Source organism: Neopsephotus bourkii, unplaced genomic scaffold, assembly GCF_033783945.1.
Source record: "Neopsephotus bourkii isolate Nb327-2 ecotype Australia unplaced genomic scaffold, CSIRO-AGI_Nbou_v1 NB_168, whole genome shotgun sequence".
Taxonomy (NCBI): Eukaryota; Metazoa; Chordata; class Aves; order Psittaciformes; family Psittacidae; genus Neopsephotus; species Neopsephotus bourkii.
The window spans coordinates 5,140,960-5,168,094 of NW_026900684.1; the positions used below are offsets into that span (position 1 = coordinate 5,140,960).

The window sequence follows — 27,135 nt, forward strand, 5'->3', positions numbered from 1 at the left end:
GAGGAAGGAGAGACACGACACCTGACCCAAAGTAGCTAAAGGGGTATTCCATACAGCTGCATGTCATGCCCAGTATATAAACTGGGGGAGTTAACCTGGAAGGCCCAGATCGCTGCTTGGGTCCAGCTGGGTATCAGATGGCGGGTGGTAAGCGACTGTATTGTGCATCACTTGTGTTTATTGATTCTACATCTATCCACCCCCACCCTTTTTACTTTTATATTCTCACCCCTTGTTATTTCCCTTATCATTACTAGCAGTAGTTTTGTTTCCTAACTCAGGATTAAGCAGAATGAAAGTGATCTCACCTGGAATGTTTTCAAGTAGTTTTTGCTGTGCTCTCTGTTTTGTCTCTCGCTTTTGTTCATCGCTCTTGGCTCTTGGTGGTGGAGCTAACTTGCCATTTGGCCAAAAAGCATCTCGAAACACACCAATGTAGTAAACAAGCATTGGTTCACTGAAAATCCAATGTACAGTGTCACGGATTTGCCTGTGGAGAAGTACAGAAAGGACTGTATCTTTCATGTTTTAGGCAGATTCATTCTTTTATTCCTGAAAGTAGTGGAAGCGATGCTCAATTTCACGTAGTTATCCCAAATTATGATATCACCTGCAGCACAGCAACTTCTATTCAGCTCTGGGTTCTCTAGGATTTAGGTCACTCCAGATACCCAACTGAGATGTGGAGAAGGCTACATTTCAATGTAATCCACAAACACAGACTACAAATTACTACACATATTACAAATTACTACACTGAAACTATACTTCAGGAATGCGCCCTACAAAAGCTCCACTGGGAAAAGACATAAAAATTAACTAATTGTGGTGAACTCCAAACTAAATGCATGATAGATTTATCCCACCATGCCTGGTGGGATAAAAACAGATGAAGTTTTGATAAAAGCACAGGAAGTCCCCTCACAGACAGCAACAGCACATCAGAGAGGGGATTACAAATGGAGATAGCAGCCTCCTCCTGTAGCTGCAAGCACTCACTGTAGCCTTCAGCACAGTCTGAGGTAGATAACAGGCTTCAGGCTGGGCCAGAGTATAGCCAAACACCTTAAGATCAATAAATGAAAAACTCAACGAACATGTACAAGGCTATATAGGAACTCTGCATGCATGCTGTGCTCACACACATTCTCTCTCTTTGTCCTTTCTCAGGTGTCTTTCATGCTATTCATCAGCAGAGTATGAAAAAATAAACTGAATGACTTAAAACTCAGTGAACAGATACTGCCAGAGGCCAGTCCAATTTAGTACTACATCACATGTGAGAGGTTTTAAAAGCCATGCTGTCATGTGCAAATTTAGTCACAAAGGAGCAGCCTGTTCTGCTGGGAGAATACTCTGCCAAACTTTTTCTGACCACTGACGTAAGTTCCCACATGAAAGGTGTGTACAGACACGCATGCTTACTTCATAGCCTCGTCCAGGCCTCACTTGGCAGTTATGTCTTCAAATGATACAGAAAAATACCTTCATGAAAACACATCACTGTTACACATGTACAGGTTTCATGTTATAAATTAATGGCTCGCATCATGTGTAAACATTACTTCAGTCACTTTTGAGAAACAAGTATTTGATTTGAAAGAAATTACTTGAAACAGAAACCTAGTTTCAGATGTGGTAAAAATCTCCATGGGACTGTAAGATGAAGCAAAAACTAATAAAAGCCATTTAGAGCCAGGACATTCAGAAAAACAGTATAGCCAAGTCTTTATATATATATATATATATATATATATATATATATATATAAATGCAAGGCTGCTTCACTAAAAAGAAGAAAGTCACTTTCCATACGTGTCTCCCATGACATGTGTTTTTCCAAAAGCAAAGTCCTATATAGGGTTAAAAATAAGGAAGAATCTAGTTCATATATCTGTGTCTTCTCTAATCAACATAATGTATTTTTAAACTGAGCTGTAGAAAACAAATGCAGATAGCCATATACAGCAGAATGTCCCGATTTTGTTTCTTTTTTAACAGTTCTGCTCTCAGCTTTTTTTTCATAGAACAATGATGTGGGTTCAGTTGAATTAACAGCTACTTACTTGTTGATAGTTCTTCCAAAAGTGACTTGTACTAGTGCAATCAATGTTTTTCTGACCCACTTGAACACTGGAACAATGAAAAATGACAGAAAATAAAGATCAAGAGATTAGTAACATCAGGGTACCCACAATCATGTTCAAAACTCCCTCACAACCAAAACCCACCAACACACCCTACAATAAACATCTGTCACAATCCTTTCAAAGATTTCATTAGCTGTGCACGGGTCTTATTTTTCTTGACTGTTTTCCCTGTACTGTTTGCTATATGCTTTTTAAGTCTTGCAGATTACATAAACACATCTTTGTAGCTTGTATTGCAGACTTTAAGAGTATTTCAAGTTTATCGAGCTGTACAACTACCCAAACACCTTTTTCTACTACCCCCCCCCCAGAAAGCCCTTCAAAATTCACACCCTTTCCACACCTGCTTGTCTAATGTACACACAGCAGCATCATTGAAATTCTGAAAACATCTTCACTCAAATAAACCAAGCATTTAGCTTTTCATTACAAATAAAGGAAACAAATGGAAGTGCTTCCTTGTAATTAGTGGTTAATCTTTCTTTCAAGGCAGTTCACCATCAGCACAAGAAAGTCTATATTTGGAAGATACATCTGTCATTTTTGGAAGGTGCTGCATTTTGTAATAGTCACCCTGTAAATAATTTTATAGGGTACCAAGTGTAGCTGCACATTCAAATAGAGACAAAAATAGTTTTATTCATTACCCTCATTCAGTTATGTGTGGGATCTTTTCCATTATATAAATTGTGGAACTGAAAGGCACACATAATACACTTCAAATGGACATTAAAATTATGTTGCTTTGTCAGTGATATGTTCTGTAATAAAGTCACCTTTCCTTCCTCATAATTCATGCATTCTAACATGCAGCCTGTTTACAGAGAACACGCTGCTGCATTTTACTGGGGTTTCTACCTTTGTTTAATTAAAAGCTTAAGAATACTGAATTCAAATGCTTTCCCATACTAATTACATTTTTACCACCATGTTATTTTGGAATTTCACTTCTGAATAAAAGCTCCGAAGTCACGAACTACTGAAGAAGAGCTCTGTCCCAGGCAAACCGGCAATGCAGATTGCAAGAACATTTCCACTTATTGAAACAGCAGAAAAATACGAATTATAAAGTCCCCCAGATTTCTTGGCCAACAGATTCCACTGGCAAATAAGCAGGTTTACAGCTTACTTCCTCGCAGTTCAAAAATCTCTCCAATCAGCATGAAACATGGTTCAGCAAGAGAGTCCCTTTTCCCATCCACCTCCTCTCCGTAGTCCGACAGGTCACTGTCCTCTTCTGTTTCTTCCTAGGAAGAGAGATACAATAAGGTTATGACCACAGCTTCCCATCCTTATAGAATCATAGAATAGTTAGGATTGGAAAGAACCTTAAGATTATCAAGTTCCAACCCCCCTGCCACGGGCAGGGACACCTCACACTAGACCATGTCACCCAAGGCTCTGTCCAACCTGGCCTTGAATACTGCCAGGGATGGAACATTTACCACTTCTTCGGGCAACCTGTTCCAGTGCCTCACCACCCTCATAGTAAAGAACAACTTCCTTATACCTAACCTGATCTTCCCCTGTTTAACCCGTTACCCCTTGTCCTGACACTGTAGTCCCTAATGAAGAGTCCCTCTTCAGCATCCTTGTAGGCTCCCTGCAGATACTGGAAGGTTGCTATGAGGTCTCCACGCAGCCTTCTCTTCTCTAGGCTGAACAGCCCCAACCTTCTCAGCCTATCTTCATACAGGAGGTGCTCCAGTCCTCTGATCATCCTCATGACCCTCCTCTGGACTTGCTCCAACAGCTCCATGGTCTTCTTATGTTGAGGACACCAGAACCACACACATTACTCCAAGTAGGGTCTCACAAGAGCCGAGTAGTATTGCCTTGCTCTGGGGAAGGAGCATGGCCAGCCCTCAAGAAAGAGCATTAAAGCCAACATCTCTGCTGCTGGCAGGATGTGGCAAACAGGGCCGTCAGGTATCACTGAGGACACCCAAGCTCAGTGTCCCAAAGGGAGCAGAGTTAATCAGAACAGACTCACAGGACAATGTATTGAACCACCTCAGTTTGGGCACAACCATTTATTCAAGAATGAAGAGCAGACAGCAGGTTGTTTCCCAGTGTAACAAAGATCTGCTTCAGCATCAGGGCTACACCACCTACCACTACCCATGACAGCCAGCACATCACTGCTTTCCTGGATCTCCCCTTGCCTGCCTATGCTTAGAGCAAAGCTGCAGTGAGGTAGACCTGCCCCCACTGAGGTTGGTGTTACGCACCAGGAATGGTCAGAATGGTGTGCAGACAGATTGTCTTTCTTCAGCCTGGTTTGCAAAGAAATCCCTCATGTCTTCCTTTCTTCCTTATCATTCCATTATCTAATATTACCCCCTTTCCTCCATCATCATGTGGTCTGGAAAATGTGCTTCACAGCTCTATTTCTCCTGCACTATTTTGGTGTTTTTCTTTCTTGGCCTTAAGGCCACAATCTTTTAGCCATCCCCTGCCTGCCATTTGAACCCTACTCTACAGAGCATCCTACAGCATCTCAGCTGGTCATCAGTTTGTCTTACTCCTCCCTCACACCCTCCAAATCCCATCTAAAGTCCATCATCGACTTTGGGTATATTTCCAGTTCCTGAATCTTCTTCAGGCATGGCACTGCACAGTGGCCTATATAGATTGGCCATAGTGTTGCATATTCCACCCCTTACATATTCTGTACCCTTCCCAAGTCACATCCTGTGACTTCCTGAGTCACATCTGTCATTTTCTCTGGCACCCCTTGAGATGCTGCTTCTCTCCTCATAACCAGGAACCAAAGGAAAACACCTCACAGCAGTGAAGTGCACTGTAAGTATTCACAGGCTCCCCTGTTAAAATGACTTCCACAGCTTGATGAGTCCCCAGCTTTTAAAGCTTTCTGCTAATATTAGGCTAAGCTATGACTGAGGGCAGGGAACAAAAAGCCACACCATACTAACCAGGAACACCACACAAAGAAATCACAAATCATTATCCATCTTAGCCCACAAGCACACGTATTCATTGATGCTGAACAGATTTTCTCCAGGGACACAGTCTAGAACAAACTCCAGTCCTGCTCACTATCATCCTCTGGTCAACAGGCTTCTGAGCCCTTTTCTATTCTTATTATTCAAGGAATTATGTTTTATTTAATTGTTCATAGTAGACATAATTCCATATTGTCATTATGCACTTGGGCAACAGAATAGAAAATAAGCTTACTGAGTTTGCAGTTGAGCCCACAGGGTGCAGTTTGATGAAGACAGATGCAAAGCACCAATAATTCACTATGTAAACACAGGAAATAAAACTATTGATATTGATACTACTACAGAAAATGATCACAGGGCCACACTGTTGTGGAAAAGGCAAGTGTAATACAATGATGTTTAAGCACAAACATTGTTCATGTAATATATATATGTACACACAGAGAAATATTTTCATACATGGAAAAAGGAAAACCTAGTGGGAACATCGTGTTTCAAATTTCAGTCACCATATTTCTAAGAAAAATATGAATAATCAGGTAAGTCTAGAGCAGAACTGTAAGAACTAAATAAAACATAACCTAACAAAAACTAGGAGAAATTGAGGCTGCTCAGTCACAGAAACAAAAGCATAAAAGACAAAAGGAAAGTAGTAAATCCTGATAACTGACATGATCCTAACCCAAACTGTTGGGTGTTTGCTGCAGACACGACAAGAGCTGGCTGGCTAAAGAATGGACGTTTATGTTAGGAAGTAATAAAAGGTTTCTAACCGTGAGAACAGCTGAGAATCAGGATACGCTGCCTTGCCCATCTGGAGAACATCGGTTATCAGAGGTTTAATAGCACGTTAGACAAACACGTGCCAAGAATTGTCCTAGCACAGTTCAGCCTGCTTGGAGCAGGAAGGTAAACCCAATGTTCTCTCTGAGGTCCCTGCTCTATTTTTCTGTTCAGCAAATCCCCTATCATTTTAGGAAATGCAACGAGAAGTATAAATTCTTACACCACAGTGCATTTTCTATCCATTAGACGAACCACAGACAGCTATGAAATTATGGGCAATTTTAGTCAATGAGCTATTTTAGTCACTCACCTATTCTTCATTGTGTTCTGAGAAACAATAGTTTGATATGGCTTAGTATCAAATTCTCAAAGTGGTCTGCCCACACGGGCTCCCGCCTGTACTGGCAAATTCTCCCTGTAAGCCTGCACCATTTGCCTTCAGTTTTTGTCACAACTAGCTTTGCTTCAGCTCTCCAGAAATGAAGGACTCACAGCTGTTCCCCACCAAGACAGCTTCTCAAGCGAATTATTTTTACCTGCCAAAAGCCCTCAGAAATATGCATGTTGAGAGCACAAAAAGTGGGAAATTCTGCTATAAAAAAATAAACGAACCCACATGGACTGAAATTTGTTTATTTGTGGCAGGTTACACATTTGCCTATATATGTATCTTTATCAAAGGGCAGGAAACAGTTCATTAACGAACACCTTTAGAATTCACAGACAGCTCTTATTTCTGACTGCTTGTTCACTTACAGTAAATTAAAAATGACCTTTGGAAATGCCTTCCAATACCACCTGCCATTCAAATGCATTATATTAATGGCTCTCCCTGCTTGCTTTGGATAAGTAATTAAATTTGGGAAGATTACTTTTCTACTGCTTACCTCCTGATGAGAAAACAAATCACCAGGAAGTCGTTCTAGAAATGAGGAGAGTGAAAAAGACGACTTCTTTCCTTGCACATCAATAACTTTGAGGTGCTCTGGCGAAGGGCTCAAGAAGGCGTAAAGTGCTTCACTCTGGCAGAGTCTTTCATCAGAGAGCAATTTCTAGGGAAGAAAAATAATGATGGAAACAACAAGTAATGTTTAATTGGTGTATTAAGGAATAAAACATGTCAGGCCATCCAATAAAACTGATTATAACATGGCTCAGAGGCAGAGTGAACTAAAAACCAACTCACGTCTTACAAAGGTACTTTAAGAAGCTAGTTTTATAGTATTAGAACTAGTAAGATTAAAGGTTTTTTCTTACAACTTTCTTTTTAAAGTTCTAATTTGTAAGGAATTTGTTGTGAAGTGCTTTACAGGATTCATTATCTACTGTTTCTTACTTAATCAAAGTTTAAATTAACTTACCACTAGAGGAATGATTACTATCAGCCAAACTCATCTCTAATTCAGGCATTTTGGACAACTTCAATACACATATCATCAAACCTTACATCTAACCTATTTGTTCTATTTTGGCAATAGAGAGAGAACATCCACTCAACTCTCCCACTTAGATCTGTTGGTTTTGTCTTTGTTTTCTCACCTGCAGAAAATTGTTAAGCTGGTTCTTGGATTTCTCCATGAATTTCTGGTCTATGGATTTGAAGGGCAGCTTGCTGAGAGAAGGCAACTGAACTTTCTTTAATGATGGAAAACACTGTAGAGGAGAAAGGAGAGCTCACTTAACATGAAAAATACCTTTTTTTACCCATTATGGATTGACACCACTTCCCTTCACACCACCACTGTTATCTATCCCTTAGCAGACAGAAAGGTTAAAGCACTGTAAAAGAAAACCTTCTCCGTTCCCGTAAGCTGCCATTTCTAGTACCTCTCTGGAAGCTAGAGACAAAATCTAGTTTTGAAAGAGGCTCGTGTATGACAGTGCAGAGCACGCACCATTTTGACATTGGGTTAGTTCAGTAAAACATTCATTATTAAGGAAAAAAAAAATCAACAAGTTTTATAAGCATCTGGCAGAGGCCGGAAACATGCACAGAAAACAAGCTCTAAAAGCTTAAAGGCTGGCATAAAAACTGGCAGTATGATCTTTTTATCTGGTTTTCCCCTCTTCAAGCATCATTCTGACAAATTTTAGCAACCGGCATCTTCTCCCTCCCCTAACCAAGATCCGTACCTCACTGAGTTTCCGGTGTATGTTCTGAAACTCACTGAGCTTCCTGGGAACAGTCCAGTTCTTAGTTTCAGCTCCACCAACATCTTGTAAACTCACCATGACAGAGTAACAGGGCACTTGTTCTCCATTCTCTTCCAAAACCTTGTGGGGAACAAACCAACAGTAAGGTACGCTACTCTGAAAGCAAATAGTGGAACATTTGGGCTGCCAGATGAATGGCTTGCAAATACAGTCACCATCAGTCCCACGCTTCTCCTGCAGTTTGAAGGTGACCCCTTAATGAACTAAACCTGGAGCAAAATGCTGTGTCAGTCCTGAATGAGTCCTGCAGGTAACCGCTATTACACTTCACATACAGCTTGGCAGTGCTGTCCATCAGCAATCAGATCTCCCTGACATGTCTTTTTCAAACAGCTGCATGTATTATTTCAGTTAAGGTGCGTACCACATAGCATTTGATAACTCACCAAGACTCCAGTTCTCCCATCTGCATTTTTCGGAGTGTTCTCCCTTATTTCCCACTTCTTTCCCTGTGCTCACGCCCAGGCTCACCCACACACCAGGCATAGCAGCTCTGCAGCTGGGCCTTGCAGCAGCTGGTGCCTGTCTCAAGCAATTTCTCTGCTCACTTGGGCTATTCTGCATGCACACAGCATGATATCCATGCAGTGTTTATTTCTGAAGGGCTCACAGCTTCACAAAACTACTAATGAATCGAGCTGTACAACAGCCAGAGGAAGGAGGAGTGATTAACCACACTGTGTAAATGGGAAAACTACTGCAAAGTTGTTAAATGATTTTTCTTGAGACAACAGCAGCAGCGTGACCACATTATTCCTTAGTTTGATGAGCCACCTGGGACTTCATCCTTATGCCCTAATGGTAACAGATTTTTGTTTACTTGTTTTAAGGGGACAGCTAAATAGATTATGAACAGCAATTAATAAATGGAAATAAATCCTTTTTTTTTTTGGTCAAGCCAAACTGTCAAATGCTTGTCTTAAGATATAAATGCAAATAACAGCAAGGTAATTATAAAATACCACTCTTGCATAATCTTTATGAGGAAGGTGGTAATTTTTAAGCTTTTTGGGGTGTTTTTTTTCTCAAAGAATATTTAACTAATCCAATTGGGGTAAGAATAAACTTTACAATTCATATAATATTTTCTGAGAAGCCTGTAAAGGTCTGATAACACTTAATGCTAGTGATAGTTAATTTGACGAGCAGCTGTATCAGCACCGCTGGAGGAGACACACAGCTAAAACCTGTGTTTAAATTCTTAGGCTGTTGAGAGGTATACATGAAGAATATTCCCTGAGATGCACTCCTAAAGCTGCACATGGACCACTGGGAAACCTGATCTGTGGCCCAGGTTTCACATCTCTCTGCCATAAAACCTGCAGCAGCACCCAGGCAGAATGCAAAGCATCAGCTTGAACATGTGAAAATGTGCCTGGTTCCCAGCACAGCTATTTGGGGAACTGCCTTTCTCCTGCCAGACTACTGCACATACAGATGCTTGAATGGTCTCCAAAATGTAGGTCGGGGAGGCCTGGAACACAGGGACCCAGATCTCTGGGACAGTTCCTGCTGTGTACACCTACCCCTGAGCTAGGTTGGGTTTGTGTTTGTAGATGACTCACAAACACCTCCTGGCAGATGCTTATGGAAACTGGGAGAGCAGTGCTGAAAATGCCTATTTAAGCCATCCATATCATCCTACATTACACATTCATCCACAGCATGGGGATTTGCATGTGTGTAGTGTATCCGAACTGTAATAGTCAGCAGAAAGTCATCCCTCTGGAAGCACATTCTCAAAATGGGAGAACTTAGTACTTAACCATAGAATGGTTAGGGTTGGAAAGGTCCTTAAGATCATCTAAAATCATCCCATGGGCAGAGACACCTCACACTAGACCAGGTTGCTCAAGGCCCCATCCAACCTGGCCTTGAACACTGCCAGGGATGGAGCATTTGCCACTTCCTTTGGCAGTCCATTCCAGTGCCTCACCACCTTCACAGTAAAGAACTTCTTCCTTATATCTAACCTGAACTTCCCCTGTTTAAGTTTAAACCCATTACCCCTTGTCCTATCACTACAGTCCCTGATGAGAAGTCCCTTTCAAGTATCCTTTGCAGGCCCAGGGAGTCTGCTTTCAAGTTAGGATCCACATTCAAAATCATTTTAATTCTAATTACTAAATGAAGACACATTACAACTTCCTTCAAATACCCTCATCTAGATACCTGAAAGTCTACAGGATCCTAAGAATGCATACTTTTCAACCAACTGAAGTACTTGTGCATTTGTTTTTCCAGATTAGAGAATCAACTGGAAAACAGAAAAATGGGATGTTACGAGGTGTTGTCTAAGTCAGGAGATAAGAGTCCTTTGCTGTAACAGGCACCATCTCATACAACCACTAACATGAATGAATTCAAACTTGTGTAACAATTTATTTTCCATTCTGGCTACACTACAAGTCTACTCTAGACCCTCACCCTCGTCACTGGAAGCTTCCTTTCAGTTTCTCATTTGTTCCAACAACTTTTCATTCCTCCCTTATGTTTAACATTATCAGTGTGTGTCTACAGACAAACCTACTCTCCCTTTTGCTCAGCTAAGCAAATTAAAGTGCTTTCACAATCACTTCTCATGGGAGAAGTTCCTCGTTCAGTCCATTCAAATCCACCCTTCTTGAAGGCAATGACCTGCAGAACAACTCTAAAACTTCATCATCTCATATAGAAACTCCTCTCCCGATGTATTCAAGGGTTGCATTTGCCTTTTTCACACCTGTAGCCCACTCAAGACAAACTGCACATCTGACAAGCCACCAGCGTACCTACTCCTTCCAGCCAAAAGGTGCTCCAACAGGTGGGAGAGAAAGTGCACAGATCCTGCCGAACACCGAACCCTCCATGCCATGCCATGAGACTTCACTGCTCTTCTAAAACCTCGGACCTTTCTGAGAAAAATCCCAACTCTCTTCCAGCTCTGATTCTTCATGAGCATAAACTTAACATTTGTTCTTTGGTTTGGTTTTCCAAGTCCAAAGGTCCTGTGACAGCCTCAGCCTTGATCATCTCATAGCACTGCAAGGGCTCTTAGAATTAGTCCCTAGGATGGAAATTCCACAAATCTCCTCCTCGGCCCCTTCTCAGCCCCCTTCCTTAGCAACTTACACCTGTGAGTCCTTCAGGTTATTCACTGCTGCTTACCAAGCAATTTGTTTGCCTATGCCCAAAGAGAAGAGCAGAACAAGACAAAAAAACCCCAAAACCAACCCCCAAAAACACACACTAACAACCACCGTTCTTTCTGGGTATTCTAGTCCACTGAACCTCTTCTGCTGTTAAACATAGTAAGACACAAAACATATAAGTACTGCATCTTTTAGACACAGCAGAGACACAACTGCACCCAAGTGTGATTCGTGGCATGGTAATATAACAAGAGACAGTTCTCATAAAAAACAATGCCCCTAAGATAGCCATTTGCCCAATGCCAAAACCAGTTCATATACACATAGGTATTTTTATAATTCCATTAGAACAACAGTGTCTGAGGAACAGAAATGCTACATGTGCACTGTAGTAGTCTCTGGGGAAACAGAGGTGAAGTTCAGGAGAGATCAGGGTTTCCCCCCTAAGTAAATACAAAGTATACACAGTGTACACAAAGGTAAAAGGAAAGTATACACAGGTTTTTATTCTTCATGCAAGTTTGACCTGACCCATAAGATAAGAAGTTATAAACACCCCCATACCTCGCCTGAGACAATGAAGGCTTTCCACAAGCCAAGATTCTCACACCACCAGTCTGTTCTTGCAATGTGCAACTGAAGGTCACTGTGCTCTCTCTCCATGAGAGTAATTTCATCCTTCAGCTTAGAAACAATCTGTGGAGAAAAGTTTATTGATTACAATTGGGAAGAAGCAGCTTCTGCAACGTGCCTAGCTGTGTCTTTAGGGACACTATTCAGAAAGGAGAAAAGGCACAAAAGCAAGGAGAGAACGAATAATTTGGATGGGGAAAAAGTTGTGAGAATCTATGATGCCTTTTATAAACTTGTAGAATACACAATAATCTTAAAGGTCAACCCTGACACTAAAATACAAACGAATTAGAAGGACATGCTGGTATCTCACTATCAGCATAAAATACACTTTAGATAGGATTATATATTACACCCATATATTATACATTGTATGTTGTATACAAACTTGAAAATCCAATTACTCAAATACACATTACTGACGACCTCCTCCTTACCATTTTCAGATATACATGATGCCACCGAAGAACCTGGGAATAGATTTCATTTCTAGGACCTTTGCTATGTTAACAATCATTCAGGAAGTTACCACTTAGTTCATTTTAGTTTTGGAAAGGAAAGGACTTAATTGTGGAAAGAGCACATTTAAAAAGATGTTCTCATCAAGACAGATTTTACTTTTACATCCAGAGAAACAATAATGTACCTGTGATAAGGTGCTCTCAACACTGACCACCCCAAGTATCCATTTAAAAGCTCCACAGGTAAACGTTACTGCAGGAACACACGCACTGGGGGGTAAAGAACACATCTGTGCTCTCACCACTCTGAACAGTAGCAGCCGGATGACAAATAAGGGGTATCCTCTGCCAGCTGAGGACACACACACAGAAGAACACCACAGAACAGCTGTGGACACATTTCCACTTGTCTGCAGCAGAGAGATGTGGAAAGGACAGAGGGAATGAAGCTAACCATGGTGGCCTCAAATGCTACTGTCCACATCTTTGTGAGAAAGCAGAGATATGCCAGCAGAGAATGAGTGTGGTGTCAACCTCTGTTTAGATCAGCATCTAAGCACTCACTCTGAACCGAGGCCCTGAGCAACGACTAATGCCCACATACATTTTTGCCCTTCCTAGGATTAAGGCATTTTGGGGAGACACCTTGGCTACTTGTTCATCTCGCCCACTGTCGACCATTTGCAACCAACTTCATTACACCTCAAAGGTTTGGCCCAGCTGCTGCATCTGAACAACAGTCCTGCAGTATCATCCTCAGTAGCAATGCAAATGAGTTGGCCTAAGCCAAATGCAAATCACTTGCTCCTGCCTAAGTTCTTATATTGCTTAACTGTTGTACTTTGCCAAGAGAAAAAGATTTACTTTTTTTAATCCAAGACCAGAGAGACAGTTATATATCCCTCAGAATTTTTAGACTGATGAAAGTGTGCCCTGAAGATTTCTCCTAACTCTTTATAAAGGAAATCAGTCACTTTTATAGGGTGGGGGGGGTCCCCTTTATTTGAGCAAGCCAGACACAACTATAGATTATGAAATGGTGCTGCTATATCAAGGCCAGCAGAGGGAGCAGAAGTTAACCAGCACATCCCTCAGCTGCAGTGCTGCGCATGCAGGAGGGACAAACAAGCTGCCATTAAGAGTTACACAAATAGACGTGGGTCGGGATGTAAGGAGGAAATACTATTTCACATCGACACAGCATCAAGACCTCTCGGAAAATGATCATTATTCTATGACAAACAAAGCCGAGAAATCATACTTGCAATTTTACTTAGAATAGCCTTAAAAAAAAGAAATGGTAAAATAAATTAAGCTCTGATTTCACTTTCTCTAACAAGCTGGTTGAAATAGCAATCTGACCTGTCCAAAAAAAGACTGGGACAACTGGATATTACACTAACACGTACATAATATTAAAAGACTGAAGACACTAAAGGTACTTACCTTTTTGTCAGGTTTGGGTGAATTACATAATGAATTTAGAGCCTGTTTCTTATACTCAAGCTTGTCATTTAGCTGGCGAAGTTTATTTACAGCATAACTGGCCTGTTCATTAATTCTTGTGCTGCATTCTTCAGTAGCTTCTTCACAACCTTGGCTCTAGGAATGGGAAATGGGAGTAACTGCATCATTAATATGAAAAAGGAGACAATTACTGTTTGCTCCACAAGCATTTTATGTGTCTGAACACTTCTTGATATAGATAAAAATATAGGTATAGCAGATTCTAAAGGATATTCCAACCATCAGATCCCACATGAAATGTAAGTCTGTTAAAAAAACAAACCAACCAAAACCCGGAACCAACAAAGCTTTATTACCACTTACACCACAGCTCTTTGGCAACTCTTACAAATTGTGTAAAATGACCTTCAAGCTAAGGCTTTAGTGTAAATAAGAGGAAGAATCAAAGTTTATTTTAAAAGCAACAACATCTTAGTAGTCATGATCAATATTCAGAGCCAGACAGAAAAGCAAATACATAGCTTTGAACTGAAAGATAATGAGATGGGGGAAACATAGGACAAAACCAAAAAACCCCACAGTTCTAACAAACAGTCCTGCCTCCCACAAACCCTCATAAGACAGATTTATCAGCCCGCAGAACAATCTAAACCACGTCCTCTCTCTTCATGAACAGATTTTACTGCTGTTTTTAGACGTGTTAACAACGTGTTAGAAGCATATATGCATTACCCTAAACCCATAAATCATTTCTCATACTCATTCAGACAAATCAACAGCTTTTTCCATCTTGTGTACTACAGGCATGCAAAAAAATAGAAACTTTCACACCTTTTGGTGACATTTTCTGTAACATCTTTTGGCATTTACCTCAGCTTCCCCTTTCCTACCGTACTTCCCCAAATAGGCATGAAAAGACTTTGAGACGCAGCACACACAGCACTGAGATGTTACTGCTGCCATGTTCAAAGATCTTTGAGGTCTGCTTGTGACTGAATGTGTCTAAATTTATCTGTGGGAAGCTATGAATCTCATCTCATGAAGGAGAGTTCTGTGTTCTGTGAATGATATTCCTACTAAGCTCTATCTTTATACAATTAACAAAAAGCTAACAGAAGGAAGTCTCATACTCTACTAAATTCGCAAGTTTTAGAGGAGACAAGCCTACTGCAAATTCTGCAGTATTTTACATCTTAGTAAAAAAGACCTGAAAAGAGATACAGTAGCAACAATAATTAATCTCCTTAGTGTGATCCCCCTAAGGGAAAGTAATGTAATGCAGAAGTCAGGAGGTCTATGCTATGAAATCCATGCCCTGTTCCAGCTTTGCATTTGCCTGCCCTGTCCTTTCTTCTGTCTGCTTCCATGGACCGCCAGGTCAGATACTGCCTCCAACCATACATAGAGGTCAGCCCACAGAAGCTACTTGTCATCTCCTGGCACTACAATAATACAAATAACAGTAATAATTAACAACACTGAATGTTATTCAAAACAGTACTGAACAAAACCATAAAAATAAGAAACAAACCAAACCCTTACACTTGTTGGGAAGCACAGAGGTCAAAAAGAATTCAAACAGCTGTTTTGAGCACTGGAGAATTAAAAGACTTTTCACATGAAGAAGCTTGGTTCTAGTAATCAAAGGATTGCAATTAATTACAAATTAGTAAGGCTCTGCTCCCAGAGGCAGGCTACATGATTTCTCTGTCATTAACATTTCAGACACAGGAAAAACTGGATTTATCACAAAAATGCTAAAATTACAAGGTAACAAGTTACCTGTATTCAAATCATCAAATCTATCAAATAAACAACCAACACACTCAAAATGAGATCATAAAGGACTGTCCTATTTTCCCCTGATTGCTAAACTGATAATGACTTTCATTTCTGCAAGTCCTGCAGAACACAGACTTTGGGCTTATTTTAGCAATCTGACACTTGCAGCACTGATGCAACCACCAGACCGTATTTCCTTGAAGTGGTGAATGCAGGCACTGCTTGCTTCTGTATTTCACATCTACTCATGACTTTTCAAAGGAGGTTTGTCCAAGGAGCAAAAAGCCATGCCAGCGTGGAAGGAAGAAAAAAGGGCTTGTTCCACATGCAGCAGAAACAGCTGAATGGCATCCTCAATTGCAATCTTCTGATTAGGTTTTCTCAAGTTTAACCAGGGCTCACTGTTTTGCCCTCCCCTCGATGAGGACACTAGATGGCTTTTTACCTATCCAGCTCTAATAGTAAATTTATAGGGAATTAACATAGATAACTCCCACAGTCCCCCAGGAAGTGAGGACACAGATTTCCAAAACCTAAACTAAAATGAAAACAGTATTTGCTAACAATATGGATCCTTCCAGAAACAAGATTTCTCAGCCGTGGCTTCCTATACATGGAGAGGGAAAAATCCCAAACCTATTAGCCAGTAGTGCATTTCCACTAACACCTAAACATCTAAACATCACTGGAAGCTTCAGAAAAAGGAACTCTTACCATTTATTTTCACCTTGAAGACCATGAAGCATGGCACAGATCCACTAGGACTGCCCTACTTGACAGATGCTCTAACAGTATATGCAACTTCATACTTAATTTGTTGTTAAAATTGGAAAAAAACCTTTAATCATATATGCCAACTTGGCAATATATTAGTCTTTAAGGTTTCACAGCAGACTCAGCCTTCAGATCCAGCACATATTTATCCAAGGACTCAGAGGAAGGACAGATGATGCTGGTGTGTTATCTGACAAGAGGATAGCTAGCCCTGAAGCGCTGCATCAGTTTTCTTACAGAAACAGTTATCTCTGTTAGACTATGTGTAAAATATATATAAGAGATTGAAAAGCACAATGTTTAGAAATTTCTGGAGAAAACCAAGAACAGTCTTTACTCAAAGTTCCAATAACTGCAAACACAAGGACAGAAAGTCTTTGAAGCATCTACCACCCCAAACACATAGCTGAGTTAGCAGCGAGAAAAGCAGAAAACATGTCTTGAATCTTTTATCAAGAATACAGGGAGAAACAAACAATGAAAAATCTAGCAAGCTCTAAGAGTTCAATATTGGAAGCAATTTACTTATAACAGCTCATCTCTGCACATTTCTTGGTACGCAGACTACAGAGACTGTAATAGCTCACCTTCAGAAAGGAAAGTCATATTTAAGCAGTAACTACAAAAGCCATAGGCTCTGGAAAAATTGTTTCTAAAGGGCAGCATGTAAATCAGTATCTCTGATTCTGCTTCTTTGTCCCTTCACAGCCAGCCTGAGAAAGTATTACACTTGACTCTGTTCTGAGCAAGTTCAGGTGTAAAATGCAGACACCCACGCTGATCTGAAGTGGCAGCCTGACTGAAAGTTGCTCACTGGTCCGAGATGCTCTTGTCAAAATGTTCTTAAACTTAACACAAGTTCCCCCCAACAATGACTGATTTAGAGAACCCACTGAAATAAAGGTCCCAAGAGAGTTGCCATTAGGTTATTGCTTATGACATTTTGAATATCCTGTTTTAGTATTTACAGTTCTAGTGCTATTTGAAATCAGTTTTATCTTCCCACATAGCCTATTCATTTATTCAATAAATTATTGAAAAAGCACTAAGATCATATTTTTCATTACTTTTTCCTCCACTTCTGTGCAGCTTTTAAAAAGTATTTAGAACGAAGGAAATGCACAGGGGATGGGGACAGACAACTTCTAGACAGAAACCTATTGATGTTTCAGTGTGATTTCCTTCATTGAAAAGCAGAGCAGATGAGTTTGTATGTGGTATATTTTGAGTTCTCTGATACTAAGGAGGGTAATAAGTGATACAAAATAAAAAAGGCTTAGAAATCTAAAATATCTACTAACACGAAATTTAAGCAGTCATTTTGTATGATTTTGTTTCAAAGAGCTTGCAAACATATCAGGTTTGCCTGATGAAACTACAAGAGTGATGATATTTATAAATACATCAGAAAAAAAAAAAGTAGTCCAAAGCTCAAGGGCAGCAGATGCTGCTATATGCTTTAGTCAGGATCATCTTCAGATCACCTTAAATAACAGTAAAAGAAACTATCTGTGTGACTCACCACTTCGTCTTTGTCCTCAGGAGTTAGCTGAGCAGAACTTCTTTCTTCTTCCTTCTTGACTGATCTCTCATATAAGTCACTGACAATGAATGAGGGGTAGTATCTGTCCTTTAGAGTTTCGTAAACATCTGCCTGAATTCTGTAGAATACTTCAATGCCTTTATTCCCCACGAGACTTTGCTGTATTTCTTTATAAAGGGATTTTTCCACGGGTATTTCTCTGCTTTCCACAAAAAAATTCTGATAAATTTCACTCACCAGTTGAGGTATTTCAGCCTACAATGCAGGGAGGGAGGGGGAGGGAGAAGAGAATAATGAAAACTTGTTAAAAATATCAGGATGACTCAGGATCCAGGTGCATAATTTGAAGGATGATCAAACTAATTTCATGCCCAGATGTATGAGAATACATCTGTGAATCTCTTACTGAGATCAAGCACTCTGCCTCTGCACCTACGCTAGGCAGTTGATTTCACAAGATAAATATCCCTGTTTGTTAAGTGAAGAAACAGCTGTGTTCTAAAATTACCATAGCTGCTTGGAGAAGAAGCACCCACTGCTTTTAGAAGTGTGCTCCAAAAGCTGGTATTCAAAGGAAAAAGTGCTAGAGCAACATTTTGGTCACCATTTTAAGTTCAGATTGTAGAGTTCAGCTGTACTGGCTCTCTCCTGTCTTCTTGTTAAGATCAACTCCCTTTATAGGTTACCATAGTTAATTTTGAGGGGGAGGGAAAAGAAAAAAGAAACAAGAAAAAAAGCACAACTGAAGAGACATTTATCAGTACACGAGGCCAGGTATTTCCACTGAGCACAGAACAGTGCATAGGGTTGAACTGTGCAGTAATGAACAGGAAAGAGAGGAAGTCATGCAGCACACCCCATGATCATCTCTCTAAATTATTATCTCTCTAAACTGACCCAAATTAAAAAGGTTTTATTCACTCCATTAGTATGGCACAATGTGCTGGCTTGCTTCATATGACAGTATCGCAGCCACATGGCTGCATAGCTGCTCCTTTTTTGTAATCAGAAGTGCCCCTGTAGCGGCAGACCACACTTATGTTCCATGGAGGAAGACAAGCACACTGTGTTAGAATCTCTTTTGTAAGATGGGAAGTCTTGAATAAACACACATTGTTTTGAAAGCAAAATGAGAAATCACAGCTGAAAGGTCACAAAATGATTTACAGCTCATTTTCCAAACATGAGCAGTTTGCAAATCAAACCTGATCTATACAACTCACTTTAACATGCGTGACAAACCCTTTTTATGAACACTTCCTAGCCTGAGTTGGTTGTTCCCATTGCTCCAGGATACTTCTTGCAACTTTGTATTTCCTATACCTGCTCCAGAATTCTCATTCCTACTTTATCTCACAAATTATAATAAAGCATTGTTTCCTGGAGAAACTTAGCTGCTCATACAGCAATAGAGCTGCTGGGGAGATGAAGGGATCTTTCAAAGGAAAGTCACTCTTTCAGATGGATTTTAAAAACACATACACATAAATGCCCATGGTTTTGGATTCAATGGGCTAGCTGTAATCAGCAAGATAAGAACTTTATGTACAGACTATCAAACAGTTTCACATGAGCTGATACAACTAAAACCAAAACATTAATGCAAGCTATTTTTTTAACTCTCTGGTAGAGCAAGAAATAATTCTACTATTTTAGCATATCTAGTATCCTTTTTACAGGTCATGTTGTTACACAGAACAACAGGAAACCATCATAACAACAGTCCACAATTTTTCATTGCACATTATCCTCAAACATTGACAGGAGCAAGATAAAACCCCTCTAAATTGCTTAGCACTCATCCTATGCTATTGCTGTTTTAATAACGTAAGTACAAAGACATTTCCTAGCACCAACATCACAAGCAGCAGGGATTCCAATTAAATGTACAAGCTGCATGGACTTGCAATTTCTTCCACCTTGTTAGCGTTTTTCAGGTACTCCACAGACTCCCAAAGACCGATCAAAGCCATCTTGTCCATCCTTTCCATGTAGATTCGGAAGTGCTCTCGGTATGAAGGGTTGGCCAGAATTTCTTCAAACTGAAGAATCTGAAGAAAGAAAAACTTAAAGAATAAAACCTGGGAAAAAAAAACTAACTCTCCATCCTTTATGAGGAAAATCTTTTAACTTGGTGTGCACACAGAGCACCATGTATGTGCACTAGATTCAAGTGCACAGACCTTCTACAGGAATAGTTTAGATCCATTTAGAGAAAAATAATTCTGAAGTATAAAAAATATGAGTTAGAAGTACTTGAAAAATAAACACATCTATGCTCCTACCAGGCAGAAATTATTTCCACTTATCTTCTGTCCAGGAGGTAAGACTACATTTCAAAGGACTAAGATGGCATTTCAAGTCATTTATGAAATACTACTGCTGAAAATTTAACTTCTCATGTCCCTGCAAGGCAGAGGAGACAAGCTGAAAGCTTAGTTTGATTCAAACAAATAGTTACACCAGCAGTTGCCATGCCACAGGCCACAGAGCTTTGAGATTTATCTCAATTACTCCCAGGGACACAGAAAGACAGAGTGTAGTTCTTTACCCCCCTAGCAGCTAAGGCATCCCATTAACTGTGTGTTATTGAAAAGCATCTATCAGAAATGCAGCCAGGAAAGGGTACAGGCTGTGATATAATGCTCAGGACTCTTCCTGAGATGAGAGAAGATGGTGTGTGCCAAGCAGAGAAGGAAATGAAACATACACTTCCCAAACCTAAGCAGATGCTGCAGCCATTAAGATGTTGGCTTAAAAAGCCATTATCGCTCCCTCATCCTCTACTATTTTTCTGAAGCCAGGCTTTTTCTTTGAGAGAAACACCCACCTGGAAACAAAACACCTCCCTGACAAAATGAACAGGTCTTCCCACACTGAACAAACTGAACAACCTTGGCTTCCTTTGAAAAACAGAACCAATTTTCAGAACACACCATCAAAACCAACCAACCCTTCCCCTCCAACATTTCAGTGTAGCAGCTCAGTCTCGTTTTCATGTAGCTCATTTAGTGCCATTATTTATACTGCCAGGAATCCAAATGCACCAGAGTGGTTATGGTCTCTTGCTTTGTACCTCACAGACACCAACCAACCTTCACCTTTTTCTTTGAAAAGCAAAGCAGGTCCTTAAGCACTGTGGCTAATGAATCTTAGTTTCCTATGACTTTGCATTTTATAGCAAAGACAATTTGGTATGGAGCAAGACATGAACTCCAACCAAGGCTAAGGCATATCAACCCACAACATATTTTTCTAATACAGGGTTTTTCAATACCTGATACTACTACAATTCAGGTCATGTATCAGCATCTCTCTGGGAAGATCATTTATTTTACTCAGCTTATTACCTGTGAGACTCCAGCACCAAGTTACGTTTAGGAAAAACAGGCTGCTGGACTCAAGCTGTATGGGAAGAAACCACGTCCATGTGCCACAATTACTAGCACAAGTCACTTCCTTCATAAACCAGGCTAAAGAAGGTTCTTTGAAAACCGTAGCTACCTATGTTTTTCCTGAAACAGCTTCCCCAAATTTTGGTTAGTGTTCAAGTCAATTATATTTGTCTCAGCTGAAATGCTCCTTTTCATCTACAAATTTTCTTAGCAACAGTCATATTCCATTCTTTTCTTTATCTATTACCATACCAGTATCTTCTGAGCATGGCTTGCTCTTAGCTTCAGAACTATTCAGGTATATGAACACAAACTTCTGTCTTTCAGAGGCTGCACTGTAATTCACAGTGAATAGCACAGAGAGTCAGGCTTGCTGAAGCTAGGCTTATTAGAGAAATGGTGATCAGACTGTCCAAGAGAAGAACACAGAGATGACAATTCAAAGGGCAGTCTGTGGTTTAGCCTGATTGTTGTGCATCATATTCTCTATTCAGTCTTTTTATCGAGGACAATGATTTAAAACACAAGCAGACGAGGATCTTCCAGCCTCTTGAACAGAGATCTTCACCATCTCCAGGAATTTCAGCTCTATATATGATAGCAGAGGTAATAACTCACAATGCAGAGCACATGCTGTCTCTTCTTGAGCAAGAGGTCACTTTGGTCTTTATGCCTCTATTATCCAAAGTATCTCCACCCAGGCTGCCAGAAAAGAAGGTAATTAACAAACATCCCCTCTCAGAATTAATTGTGGGTAAGTGCTGCTGCAGGGAGCAAGGCAAATGTAACCATCCCTCCCTCCTAACAAAGGGCCCATTGCACAGGTGCCCCATAGTAATTAAAGAGGTGGTGTCTAATAATGCTGTTACACAAACTTCCTATTAGTTACCTTGCAAACTGAAATACTTGAACAAGACAAATTGATGGACAGAAAAGCTTATCTTAAGGCATGTGTACACCCTCAAATCTAACATCCACTTAGCAGATATAATCTTAGAATGATCAGCCTCAACAGCAACCCTTCAAGTCCTTTTGACTGGAGAGCAGCTTCTGGGCTTGGAAAAACCAGCAGCTTTACCGCTGCTACATCAATTCCCTGCTCCAACAGGGAAGTAGCTAACATACCACAGCTGCTCACAAGCTCTGCCAAAGACTAGGAAGGGGTTAGGGTTTTATTTTTTCCAAGCAGGGTGCTCTAACCAGCATCCCTAACATAGGCACACAGAATAGCCTTGCTCTTGGCCCTACAAAGCAAAGAGCTGGTCTTGACAAATCCCTAAAGATAGTCACAGCCTCTCTCTGGGGAAGAACATAAAACAACCGGCTAATTTGCAAGGCTGTGTATAGGCACCAGACACAGCACAGATGCACAGTACTCTGTTTCTTTGCAACACACCAGGTTCCCACTGCCTACAACCACATTGGCCTATAATGAATAACCACAATAAAGCTGATAACAGCACTCCAGATCCTGGGTGGGTGAACAGAATTTGGGCCAGTAGTGGATGTTTTCTGCTGGGATGATGACACACAGTCACACTGCAGAAATTACACTGGAAAAATGTGTCTCTTTCCAAGCTGCATTTTCAAGAACAGTAACCAATGCTTTGTCTGTACACCAACTAAGATTAAAGCATATATTCTTTATTATCTTTTAAGAAGAGGCAAGTCATCAGAAGGTTATCTTTATCACATAAAGCAGGAGCTGAAATAAATGCAATGATTAGTTACCTATCGGGAAGTATACATTGCATAAGGTACCTGAATGTTTTACTGCACGTACACTAACAGAAACCCCCCTGCCTTGAGACTCACATGTTCATGAAATTTTGTCATAAGACACCCCATCTGCAGGCAACAGGGGAACAACAGCTGAAGCTTGCTTTCTTTATATCCCCAAATTCTGTCATGACATACCATGATCTCAAGTTCGAAAATCACAGTGAAAGTCTCATCAGTCACCAGATACATCAGCATCTATCCACGGACTGAGAGAATCATAGAATAATTAGGGCTGGAAAGGACCTTAAGATCATCTAGTTCCAGCAGCCCTCCCATGGGCAGAGACATCCCACCCTAGACCAGTTTGCTTAAAGCCCTGTCCAACCTGGCCTTGAACACTGCCAGGGATGGAGCATTTACCACTTCTTTGGGCAACCCATTCCAGTGCCTCACCACCCTCATAGTAAAGACTTTCTTCCTCATATCTAACCTGAACTTCCCCTGTTTAAGTTTGAACCCATTATCCCTTGTTCTATCACTACAGTCCCTGATGAAGAATCCCTCCCCAGCACCCTTTTAAAGCCTCCCCTTCAGATACTGGAAGGCTGCTATGAGGTCTCCATGCAACCTTCCCTTCTCCAGGCTGAACAGACAACCCTAACTTTCTCAGCGTGTCTTCATACATGCTGGAAGCAAGGCCTTCTGCAGGAGTTTCAACCTACTCCTCATCAGTAGGTTTATGAACATGAACTGCCTGTGCCTCAAAAGTACACTTGGGCCATTTCTTTGCTATTTCACAGTCCAGGATCAGATCACCACAGCTCCTCCTACCACCTGCAGTTCACAAAAAGCTCTGCTAAGGAGATGCTGTGACTACACCCATCAAATCACAGATGTGGTGATGTGGCTATTGTGCTGAAGACAACAGAGAAAACAAATGGTTTGCTGGATGAATACAGCCAACAAGAACTCAATTAATTACTGCACTACTGTGCAGGTACCATTTCTACGAAAAAAGACTAATCCTGCACTGACCATAAATAGATTAGAAGAGATGCTTTATATATTACACTAATTTAAACTGCATTTTCTCTGAAAGCAAATCTAACACCAAGGACAGAATGTACATCAGCACTGGAGCTAATGACAGAATTCAGACTCAGCAGCTGGGGTTGGTTTGTTTGCTTGTTTGCTTATAAGCTTTTGATTATAACTCACACATTCATGACCTCCCTAGAGAACCCAGATTCGGGATAATAAGGTGAGTGAAACATATGCAAAATGAAATACATAAAAGTCACAGGACTATCTAGTCAAACAGAAAACTGACACTTTTATAATTAGCTTCTGCTGTGAAAGGAGAAAAAAAAAAAAAAGTATTTCAAAGCACTTAATTTCTGTTTCTTAAATCTATAAAAGAGGAACACTGACAGCTCCAAATAATCCACCTCCACATTTAAGACCATAATCCAAACCATAATAGCACCAGCAGTGCTATTACTCCTCTACTACTGCAGGAAAGAGAAAGCTTTCTGTGGGTTGCAGAAGTGAAACCAAAATACAAGTTTAGGTCACTAGTCAATTTGTTCTTTGTTCAACTAATACCAAATATTCCCCAGAGTTAATAGTGTATTCATGCTTCTGTAATACACTTACATAAAATCGAACACCATCAGTAGATGCTCATTTCTGACCCATTCCATATAACTTGAAGAAAGGAAAGCAAGCTTCCAGTTTCTTCTATACAAACTAGCTATTCTGCAAGGTTAAGTGCTATCTGAGCAGAAAAACTGGCACAGCCAGACTCTAAATTTACAGAAATTATGGGCCACCAGGAGCAGCATACCAACATCAGCTTATCTACCAAGTCCCAAACTAAGCCTTTCCCTTTCGCTTAGAAAATGTTCCAAGTGTTCTGAGTGTTCAGTCAATACTGCCCACATAGGAGAGGCCAGCATCCAAAATAGAACTAGCTGCCTTGAAATAACCCCGGACTGCAGCTACCACAGTGCAGAAAAGGGATGGGAAGAAGCAGCACTGAAGAGAGCCCCCTTCCTAAGCCAAGCCCTGGGCATTTTTCTGTGCTCAGAAGAGAACAGAGTGGCCTCCATCTCCCATCCAGCCTCCCTCAGCCTGTTTCCTGATAAGACAACAGAAGAGAGCAGCACTTTTCCTGTTTTCTATGCTGACATGGATATGGAGGGGCTCTACGGCTTCTTCATAGAAACTTCATCAAAAGCTTAGAAACAGAGCAGATCCTATTGCTTCTGCCACCACCACAACAAATGCCTGTGCAAGGAATACTAATTCCTATTAATAGTACTATTAACTCAATATGGAGCTGCTCATAGGTATAATCGCAAGATACACAACCCTGGGCCAGCAGCTCCTATCAAAAAAATCCATCGGGTTATAAAACATGCAACACTAAAAGCAGGAATTCCTTTGTTTTTAATACAATATTATATTTTATTGTACTGCTGGCCCCATCCAGTGCACCTTCACTACTTGATCCTGTTCCTGAACAATCTTATGTCACTATGTATCTATCCTGTAAAGCTGGTAACATCTCAGCAGGCACCAAAAGTGGCATCAGTGGCTCATGTGGTGCTACCGCATGTTCCTCTCTCTCCTTTTCTCCTCCTTGGCACCTCTCACTACACTCAACTCCAGGAAACAGATCAGGACTGCCTTGGCACAATCTATAACACACTGTCTGAAATCATGCTTTAGGGATGAGGGGCATAGTCAACTGCCCTCTTTCAGGCCTTACTCAAGACAGACAAAACACAGACAGTTAAGAACTATTTCTGTACCATGCAACTTTTTCTTACAAGCCAGTAAGTTACAATATTTTAAGGACATAATAAAAATCAAAGATCCCTGCATGAAAGGGTAACTTTTCTTCTACCTATATGAAAAAAGGTGAAAACTTTTTCATTTGAGTACATCTATTACTGTACTTCACCCAAAGGGAACAGAATAGATTAGATTACACAAAGAAGTCACTAAGCCTATTGAAGTTGAGCAAGGATAAGTAGCCATTGTTTTATTTTTGTAGATGCTGGCTAACACAACAGTATCTTTTTCTAATTCCAGACTACAGTGATGTTGAAAACCAGCATTCAGTCAACAGCTTTACCAGAGCTTTTTTGCAATGACAGCCCTTATATTTTTATCAATTGCCTTCCACAAGTTAAGTGTTTGCTTTTGAATAACTTGGTATTTGCAAAACCCACAAGTCTTTCCAAAAGTACATATAACAAAGGCCGAAGAAATACTGCACATGTGTTGGCAATCTTTTATTTGAAGGCAAGTTGCTACTTTCAGAAAGGTGGCTACCATGTCTTTATTAGCTCCCTATATGCAGTACATCTGAAAAATCACACATGCTTATGAGCCACTCGACCCTTTGTGAAGTTTCACATGTAGAAACATCTCAGGCTGAGTGATCACTATATTTTTTTCAGGTACTTCAGTGATCTTTTCCCTAAACAAACTATGAAGCAACTAATTTGTACTTGGCTCGGAGTGAAGGGAGGGATTAATGACAGTGAGGATAATATGATCCAGTGCTAACACATTTAGAATGACCTTCAGACAATGTATGTGCTATTCAGTTTATACCTTCTGACTCTGAGGGCCATCGCCTTCCTCAGAAATGCCATCTTCCTGCTGATCATAAGCAGGCCCTCCCAGGAGCCTTATTCTCTTCTCACATTGCTTCTTTGCCACCGTCAGCTGATTAATATACCTCTTCACATTGCGAGCCCTCAGTAGGTCAGCTTTCATTGCTGCAGTTTCTTTTCCTTTTGAATCTAAGAAAAAAGCAGATCAGAGACAGTCCTTTACAACATGAAAATATCACTGCACCACTGCCTCTGTGACCTGCCTGATCAAAGCACTTGTCATTCTGGAGTCAACTACGCACATGAGAACAGAAAATGCAGTTTGTATTTGAAACGACATGGTGATTTTGAAACATTCTCCGATACCTAAAGGGCTTATACATAACGGTTTAGAAAAAAAACCCAAAAATATTATTCAAACATCCAGTGAAATCTGACTCTTCCAGCTCTCTTCTCACAGTTTGTTGCAAGACAGGCTC

General features: G+C 40.5%; 1 protein-coding gene across 2 annotated transcripts in view; it reads right to left on the reverse strand.

Moving 5' to 3' along the window:
- SNX25 (sorting nexin 25) overlaps window positions 1-27,135 on the reverse strand; it is a 77,466-nt gene that overhangs the window by 2,835 nt on the left and 47,496 nt on the right. For both annotated transcript variants that reach the window (XM_061371703.1, XM_061371710.1), the window contains 11 exons: window positions 26,655-26,845; window positions 19,830-19,961; window positions 17,890-18,165; window positions 13,791-13,946; window positions 11,815-11,946; window positions 8,039-8,179; window positions 7,445-7,558; window positions 6,793-6,957; window positions 3,280-3,397; window positions 2,067-2,133; window positions 309-490 (listed from right to left, as the gene is read on the reverse strand). In XM_061371703.1, coding sequence (XP_061227687.1) covers window positions 309-490; window positions 2,067-2,133; window positions 3,280-3,397; window positions 6,793-6,957; window positions 7,445-7,558; window positions 8,039-8,179; window positions 11,815-11,946; window positions 13,791-13,946; window positions 17,890-18,165; window positions 19,830-19,961; window positions 26,655-26,845 — 1,674 coding nt within the window. The remainder of the gene's footprint in view (window positions 1-308; window positions 491-2,066; window positions 2,134-3,279; window positions 3,398-6,792; window positions 6,958-7,444; window positions 7,559-8,038; window positions 8,180-11,814; window positions 11,947-13,790; window positions 13,947-17,889; window positions 18,166-19,829; window positions 19,962-26,654; window positions 26,846-27,135) is intronic.